This window comes from Oncorhynchus kisutch, linkage group LG1 (genome assembly GCF_002021735.2).
Source record: "Oncorhynchus kisutch isolate 150728-3 linkage group LG1, Okis_V2, whole genome shotgun sequence".
In the NCBI taxonomy this organism is placed as follows: domain Eukaryota; kingdom Metazoa; phylum Chordata; class Actinopteri; order Salmoniformes; family Salmonidae; genus Oncorhynchus; species Oncorhynchus kisutch.
The window spans coordinates 49199146-49208453 of NC_034174.2; the positions used below are offsets into that span (position 1 = coordinate 49199146).

Sequence of the window (9308 nt, forward strand, 5' to 3'; positions counted from 1 at the left end):
AATCATCACTCAGCGGCGGTAACACGAGCCACCTACGTGCACGGAGGTTACAGGCGGTGATGGGGATGTGTGCGCGTGTGTACACGGGCGCCCACTCTTACAGCGTCCTCTCAAGGGGCAGTGTAACACAAGGGGACCAGAGGGAAAAAGAGATAGAAAGAAGAAGGGGTGGGGGGGAAGGGGGAGAAGAAAAAAAGGGAGAATGCAGAGAAAAAAGGCCAAACCTGAACGTTAAACACAAAAACGCACAACAACAACAAAGTGTTAAGAGAACTTACGACGCGCGCACACTGCAGTTGTAGAAGACAAAGTCCACGCCGGCGAACATCTTGCCCGTCTCCTTGGACTTGAGGTAGAGCTTCACCACCCGTTTGTCCCCTGCAGAGACACGCACGTCGCTTAGCAACACGCCATTTATGTCATGCATTGGAGACCCTGGAGATTGTAAGCGGGGTGTAAAAATAGCTCCAAGAATCACAGGGACCATTAGATTTCATAAGAGCTGATAACAACGCATAATGGCCGATAAGAAATCTGCTTCAGGAACTTAAGTCTAAACGTGTCACTTCTGGGGGAATCTAAATATACGGCTCCTTCATCTCGGGGGTTTTTGAAGAGGCGTTACAGGCAACAGTGGTGTCATTGTGGCGTGATTACGCTAGAACTGATAACGATGCATAATGCAAGGTAAATGGGACCCACTTCTGAACACTCTTAAGTGTCACTTTGGAGAGGATAAATATAGAGTTGTATTTGGGGAACAATTCGGGGTCAAACATGGGTAGTGACAGAAACACTGAGCTATCCAAATAAAGCCATGAAATGTGCAATTCTGTTCAAGGCAAAATCATGGAGACGAACACCGTAGGACAATAAAGGGTAGGGCATTGTAATGGCTGGAACGAAAGGAGCGCAAAGGTATTCGACACAATGACGCCGCTCCATTCCTTCCATCTCCCCATTACTCCCTTCACCAGCCACCACTGTTGGGAACCTGCGACATCCTTATCGGAGCCACAGTCTCTTCCTTTGCAGGTTCTGGGAAACCATGGCATCGGCGTACGCCAGAGGCGCCGGGGACCAGGCGGAGTAACTCACCTTTGTCGCGGGTGATGGGGATGACGTCACGGGCCGAGGGGGACAGGCAGTAGATGCGACCCCCCTGGATGCGCCCCTCGGTCTCCACGTAGCCCTCGAAGGAGCAGTTGACCCCCGCAGAGAGGTCGGGGACGTTACGCGCCTCCAGCACCAGCTGGCGACAAATCAATGAAATATTATGGGATACATTATAGAACACAGTTAAAGTGTGGGGGGGGGGGGACGACATATAATATGCCCCCCATGTTATATATACCATATAACGGCCAACCGTTAATATGGCGACCTGCTGACCTAAATGGGCTCGGTTCCAATACGCTAGCTTAGCACTTAGCATACAGCTGAGAATGAAGTGTGGGTGCTAGAGTGTTAGCGTAGTTATTGGAACGACACCCCGCAAGACACGCATTATTAACACGGGTTATCAAATCACATGCTATTGGTCACATGTTAGCGCGAGTGTAGCGAAATGCTTGTGCTTCTAGTTCCGACAGTGCAGCAATATCTAACATGTAATCTAACAATACCCCAACTACCTAATACACACACATCTAAAAGGGGTGAATGAGAATATATGTACACATAAATATATGGCTGGTTTACATGGGGACGTGCAACACGGCACGTTAACGTGAGGACCTGCTGACCTAAACGGGCTCTGTTCCAATATTCCACACTAGCGTACCATGCATTGACTAAGTGCTAAGTGGTGAGCTAGTGTAAATGTTTGGAACGTAGCCTGGGAACACATTGAGGGCCAAGGTAAGTGTGGGGAACATGTTAAGGTCTTCGATGAGACAAGCACTTGGCTTATGGGAACATTCCCACACGAGTCCGACACGTAAGACACACACACACCTGCACTTCGGACATGGTGACAGAGATGTTTTTGGGCTGGACGCTGAGCTCCACACACTGACGCTGGTCCGAGGCAAAGCGCTGGGGCTCATCCGCACGCTCACACCCGACCTTACGGGAACACCTGGAGGAGAGGACAGAGTCAGAAATAACACACACGGGTATATTTGGCATTCACAGTGGTTGAAAGATGACACGCCACGTTACGCACACGTCAGAAACGGCGGCCGTATGATCAGACATCTGCAACAAACCAGACCACCGGTGCACTGACGTTCCAATTTGCACCACCAGCTATCACACCACCTTCTCCGTCACAAAAACACGTCTCAGTGGTAATAGAAAATGCGCTGAACTGACACTTCGGGTGGCTCGGCAATAACAAGTTTTTAAAAAAGGAGGGAAAAATGCAAAGTGCCTCATCTTAGCCTTGATTTACCAACCTTCCCACTCAGCAGAATCCTGGCTCCCAACCACTCCCCACTGGATCACACACACACACACACACACGTCATGGGGATATTGCTTGCAGACCACATTACTCATTAAACCCTAAAGGAAGATCCCTGGGGAGTTAAACAGGTATTGACCTGCCTTCTCTCAACCCCCTTCTTGAGAGGAGTGAGAATGGGGAGAGAGCAAGTAAGTGTGTGTGTGGCTGTGTCTGTGTGTCTGTCTGTGTGTGTGTCTGTGTGTGTGTGTCTGTGTGTCTGTGTGTGTGTCTGTGTGTGTGTGTGTGTGTGTGTCTGTGCTAGCATAAGCTTTTAGCTTGTGTGTCTCTGTTAACCTAACTCTAGCGTTGCTGCGAGGGCCGCTCTCCTACCACGTCGAGCGTCGCACGGCCAACGACCCAGAGACGTTTTACTCTATTAAGCTAATGCCGCAGGGCAAAAACACAGAACGTAAATACATGCCATTCTGTGGGCTAAAAATAGATCGAGGGATGCCATCGAACGGGAAATGAGCGGCGTGCTCCGTTTCGGTCGAGGGTGGGGAAGGTCAACAGCTTCGTGACTGGAGGTCAGCAGCGTCTCGAGTTGATCTTGATTTGCATTTCCGCCGCCTTTGCTGGCCTCGTTCGCATCTTCAATTAAAATTAGAATCACCCCCCCTCATGAAAATGCACACACACACACACACACAAAAGACATGCACGCACACCTGCCGGTCAGATGGAGTGACGAGTCGTTGTTGTTGTTGCGCGGGTGGAAGCATTAATTAAGGGAGCGAACAGCAAGAACTGGTGTTTTGCCAACACTGGAGACAGTGTGCTGCGTGAGGACTTCACCTTTTTGTACACAATTTGAGCCCAAATTGTACACGTTCACAAACACACACAAACCAGCGCACACACACACATCCCATAAACACACACCCTGAAGTCATGTTAGCCAGCAGGAGAAAGAGAGAGAGAAACACACTGTGACACCAGGTGTATCTTACATAGCTTTTGCGTGTGATGAGAAGTCGCACACCGACTATGCTTTCCTAACACGCACAAAAGCACACACGCAACAATGACATATAGAAACCCTGGATTGCCGATGCTATGTATTGGCCATTGGGGGGCTTTGAAGCCACCGGTCGGCCATATTGGCACTCCCCAGGAGAAACAGTCCTCCATAGGAATGAATGGAATTCTACAGTATTTCTTTACAAATGTTTTAAGGACAAAATTGCATGTATTTAAGTATATTTGTTGTGGGGACAGCAACATTAGTAAGTACTTTAAGATTTTATTTTATATAAAAATATACAAAAGTTTAATGTTTAGCTCACTTAATATAAATTACAAGTATGGAATAACGCATGTAGCAGAGTGCCAAGATGGAGGCACAGTGGCTTCAGTTTGGGGAAGGCCTTTTCCTGTTTCAGCATGACAATGCCCCCTGTGCACAAAGCAAGGTCCATACAGAAATGGTTTGTCGAGATCGGTGTGGAAGAACTTGACTGGCCTGCACAGAGCCCTAACCTCAACCCTGTCGAAAATCTTCGAGATGAATTGGAACACCGACTGCGAAGCCAGGCCTAATCGCCCTACATCAGTGTCCGACCTCACTTAGTGGGAAAGCCTTCCCTGAAAAGAGGAGGCTGTTATAGCAGCAAAACTCCATATTAATATAATACAGTACATGGCCAAAACATCTCATTCCAATATCATGGGCATTAATATGGAGTTGGTTCCCCCTTTGCTGCTATAACAGCCTCCTCTCTTCTGTGAAGGCTTTCCACTAGCTGTTGGAACATTGCTGCGGGGACTTTGTTCCATTCAGCCACAAGAGCGTAAGTGAGGTCGGGCACGGAGTGTAAACTAGACCAACTGTGTAAGATATCTTAAAATCAGTATATTTTTTTAATGCTTTCCTGTCTTGCGTAATATGGAGTAGGGCTGTGTGTTGTATAAAGGCACAATCATTATTTTAATTTGGTTGTTTTTGCTTATGCATCAGCTCTAATATGCATATGGGTGTTTTGAATGAATCATCACCTTAGCAAGAGCTGTTCGGCTTCGAAAGCAACGTCGACAAAACGACCACGTTTCCCCACTCCGTTTCTGCCGGTTGTTGAACTTCTCGCTTCAAATTGATCGGTCACAGCGAGGTGACTCCTAAAAGCGCGATACTTGTTTTCAACGATGTGTGTTCGATGCGGTTTTCCCCATTACATTTGCACTGATGTCAGAGTGGTCAGAGGGGACCGAGTACCAAGCCGTTAGTGACCTGCCGGTCATTTAGCGAGTTGGGTACTACCAGCGGTGCATTAGATGGGATTAACCGCCACTCAACTAGTTCACATGGAATTTTTACTGTGGCAGTGATAAGGTCACCGCAACATTCCTAGTGTCGACAAGGACACCTGGCACTCTCTGCAATGTTTCTGCTACTAACAGGTCGATTCATTTATCTCCAGATCAGATTGACGATGGAAGAATCTATGGTTTTCTGGCAACAACAACAAAAAAGCTTTCATGCTAACGGAACTAGCATAAGGCTAACACAGAGCCCGAGTCTCACGAATGTCGCCTACTTGCCTCAACTCTTGAACTCAAAAAGCATCGTATCTGCAAATAGGTGAAAGCAACGGAAGGATTTGGGAGGGGAATTGTTTTAACGAAAAGGTGATGGCATCTCCCAAAGAAAGACGGCAATAACAAACATCACTTTTTTTTTTTAGGAGATGCTGTCACCTTTTCAATTCGGGGATAATGCTTTACCCAGACGAGCACCCGGTTCCAGAGAAGCCGTCGAGTAACGTCGACATTTCTAAATTCTTGAGATTTTGTTTTTGCCCTGTCCAATTCACAAAAGCTGATACACTCATCCTCGAGCGTGAACTTACACGTTGTGAAGGACACACCAGCCACAGTGGGGGTCTTTGGAGCCCAGACACTGGCCACAGGTGGTGTACTGCTCACAGCTCTCCACTGGTACCCTGCTCACCTACAGAGACAGAGACAGAAAAAGAGAGGGGGAAATGAGAGCGAGAGAGAATGCTGTTAGCATTCCAAACCAGATTAAAGAAATTAAGTGCACACCATGCTAGTAGGATGACACAGACACACACACACACACACGTCTCGGACAGCACCCGGGTGTAAAAGCAAGCGTGCGTGTGCAGGACTGTGTAACAGTGAGCGACAGTATGGGAGTGTGTGCAAATGTGACTGTGCGCAGGCGCGTGTGTGGAACCACTTCACAGCGATTAGAGGTAACAGCCTGCTGATGCATGTTCCACAGGATCAGCCTGTAAGTTAACCCTCTACTCTAGAGTAGGCTGATGACAGATGTCTAGCAATAGAGGACCCCCCCCCCCCGTGTGTGTGTGTCTGATATGATGGCTGGGTACTCCGTTTCTACTGCAGGCTCCCCTTAAAATCATGTGGTGGGAAACGGATCCCTCTAAAACGGTAAGTAAGACCACTGAACACCTCCCCCCCCCCCCCCCCCAGGGGTCGTCATTGGAGCAGGGTGAGGGGATCACACAGGCATGGAGACACACCTGGGCAATCAGCGACACATCCTCTGTCGCCGTCTCTCAAACACACACACACAGAGAGAGAGGCCAGCTGGAGGTGAGCCAAGTGGAGGCTCACTTTACAACAAGAGAGGGGGAGAGGTGGATGGGGAGAGGGAGGAAGCTAGAAAAGGGACATATGGTAAAGGGACTTCATCAGGCTGAGGGGTAAGGAGATGGGCCTGGTCAAGTATGTGTGTCAGGAGACAGTCATGGGATGGGAGGGGGGGGGGGGGGTTCACATGAACAGTATCTTTGTGATCCTCTCTCTGTGTGTGTGTGTGTGTGTGTGTGTGTGTGTGTGTGTGTGTGTGTGTGTGTGTGTGTGTGTGTGTGTGTGTGTGTGTGTGTGTGTGTGTGTGTGTGTGTGTGTGTGTGTGTGTGTGTGTGTGTGTCCACCATTCCTGTGGAGAGGTGGTGACTTGGTGGGAGCCGTCAGGTAGCCTAGCGGTTAGAGAGAGTTGGGTCAGTAACCAAAAGGCTGCTAGTTCGATTCCCCGAGCCGACTAGGTGAAAAATCTGCCGACGTGCCTCATGAGCAAGGCACTTAACCTTTATTTAACTTACAGGAGCAATTAGGGTTAAGTGCAATAAAATAAATAAAAGCCGCTCTGGTTAAGAGCGTCTGCTAAATGACTGTACATAAGAGAGTCAGATACCCTCATAGGGCTGAATCCTACTGTTTCCTCTACAACATGTAACATTTCCTACCATTGGGTGGGAGCCTTCATTTCCTTCATTTCCCAGAACAAGAATAGACTGACGAGTTTCGGAAGAAACTGCTTTGTTTCTGGCCATTTTTAGCCTGTAATCGAACCCACAAATGCTGATGCTCCAGATACTCAACTCGTCTAAAGAAGGTGTGTTTTATTGCATCTTTAATCAGCACAGCAGTTTTCAGCTGTGCTAACAGAATTGCTAAAGGGTTTTCTAATGATCAATTAGCCTTTTAAAACGATCAACTTGGATTAGCTAACACAACGTGCCATTGGAACACAGCAGTGATGATTGCCTATAATGGGCCTCTGTACACCTATGTAGATATTCCACAGAAACTTCCCAGCTACAATAGTCATTTACAACATTAACAATGTCTACACTGTATTTCTGATCAAATTGATGTCAATTTAAAATGGACAACAAAAAAAAAGTGTGCTTTTCTTTCAAAAACAAGGACATTTCTAAGTGAACGCCAAACTTAGTGTATATGTGCCGTATATTCTAGCCTGAAGGACAGTTATCTTAGGTTCCCAGAAGCATCCAGTGAGGAGTTGGCCAGCTGCCCGGATGGGACGCAGAGAGAAATGAAGTGGTGCTGAAGAATGTTAGAAAAAGGAAGAGACTTCTCTCAGCGGATCGGCTCGATGATATAAGACCCCTCTCGCATGTGGAATCCTCTGTTTTAACGAGTGGCGAGGAGTGTGTGAGTGTGTGTGTGTGTGTGTGTGTGTCGGCCTCTGGTAATAAAAGAGCATTCCCGTAGGCTCTTTTACATTCGTCGCGTGAATGACCTCAAACTACCGCCATCTTGCTTCCTTATTTACAATTTGAAACCAAAGCTGGAACTCAATCCCACTTTCCGTCTCCTTCCTTTTGTCATGCTCAACTATTTATAGACGACGACAGATCTCCGGCTATAAAGTTTCCACCCTTGTTCTCCAATCTGTTTTTACAGTACCCGTACATGCCATCACCTTCTGTTAAAACGCAGTGCTAACAGGCTTTGTGATGGCCGCCCGATGGCTCAAAGGCCATCCCGTAAAGCTTTCAATAGACACGTTAACTTACCATAAACTCAAGGGATTTTTAAAAATAAAAATGGCGTTAGGGCCATGGAGGACCCTCCAGAAATAAACTGAGGGACACCACAGACTTCCACCACAGATGGGTGGATTGGGGGGGGGTTTGCTTTAGCCCAGCATTTACATACCCATTTCCAATCAATCACAGGCTTAAACGCTGAATAGTAAATGAGTTGTGTCAGTGCAGGGTTATAAGAAAATCTTGGGGCTAGACCAGAGGACAGGGGTGGAGGTAGGATGAAGGGGGGGGTGACTGCAGCACTGAATCAGCTCAGCTTGCCTGTCAGAACTCATCTGTCACGTAGCCAGCTGACTCCCAGCAGGTTATGATGAGATTGAGTAAGGCGCTACAGTTATTCCCTGTCATCAGAGCGTCAGTCTCCACCCCCACACTCTAACGCGACTCTCCCTAGCATTAGTGCAGCGCCCCATTTCAATAAACGTCTATCATCCTCCATCAGCCGCGCGGTGTAATCTGTGCTCACATGGAACCCGTGCTGCAGAAATCGATACGGCCCGGGAATGGCATCGGAAATCAAAACGGACGAGAGGGAATGTATTATAGAGGAGTCATGAGAATGTATTATAGAGGAGTCATGAGAATGTATTATAGAGGAGTCATGAGAATGTATTATAGAGGAGTCATGAGAATGGAATGTATTATAGAGGAGTCATGAGAATGTATTATAGAGGAGTCATGAGAATGATTATAGAGGAGTTCATGAGAATGTATTATAGAGGAGTCATGAGAATGTATTATAGAGGAGTCATGAGAATGTATTATAGAGGAGTCATGAGAATGTATTATAGGGGAGACGAAAGAGGAGTCATGAGAATGTATTATAGGGGAGACGATAGAGTCATGAGAATGTATTATAGGGGAGACGATAGAGTCATGAGCGTGTATTATAGGGGAGATGGGGAGATGATAAAGGAGTCATGAGCGTGTATTATAGGGGAGATGATAGAGGAGTCATGAGCGTGTATTATAGGGGGGGAGGGGGAGATGATAGAGGAGTCATGAGCGTGTATTATAGGGGAGATGGGGAGATGATAGAGGAGTCATGAGCGTGTATTATAGGGGAGATGGGGAAATGATAGAGGAGTCATGAGCGTGTATTATAGGGGAGATGGGGAAATGATAGAGGAGTCATGAGCGTGTATTATAGGGGAGATGGGGAAATGATAGAGGAGTCATGAGCGTGTATTGTAGCCTAGTGACTTAGCCCAGCAATAGGGCATAGGCTTCCATTGGGGATATATGGGGAATCAGTGCAGCGGTGGTTTGTGTTGCTAAGCTAGCCGGCTGCAGGACTATCAAAACCAGGCTAGCGTCCTTATTGACTGGCTTGTAAGGGCTTAGACGGATCGATGACTGGGGTCTGTTTGATACGTTGACTGATTGGTGATAAGAAGGGAGACAAACAGTGCTGGGGGGGGGGGGGGGGGGGGGGGGCGACACGTCATAACCCTTTGAAACTGACCTGTGTTCGCTCAATATATATCCATCTGTAGGACAAGGAGAGGAGGCAATGG

At 47.5% G+C, this 9308-nt stretch overlaps 1 protein-coding gene across 1 annotated transcript in view; it reads right to left on the minus strand.

The window, feature by feature from the left end:
- Nucleotides 1–257: 257 nt before the first annotated feature.
- Nucleotides 258–9308, minus strand: part of LOC116376197 (plexin-A1-like) — a 154735-nt gene continuing 145684 nt past the window's right edge. The window contains exons 4-7 of the mRNA XM_031835519.1: nucleotides 5296–5396; nucleotides 1957–2080; nucleotides 1099–1252; nucleotides 258–378 (exon numbers count right to left, since the gene is read on the minus strand). Coding sequence (XP_031691379.1) covers nucleotides 275–378; nucleotides 1099–1252; nucleotides 1957–2080; nucleotides 5296–5396 — 483 coding nt within the window. The 3' untranslated portion in view covers nucleotides 258–274. The remainder of the gene's footprint in view (nucleotides 379–1098; nucleotides 1253–1956; nucleotides 2081–5295; nucleotides 5397–9308) is intronic.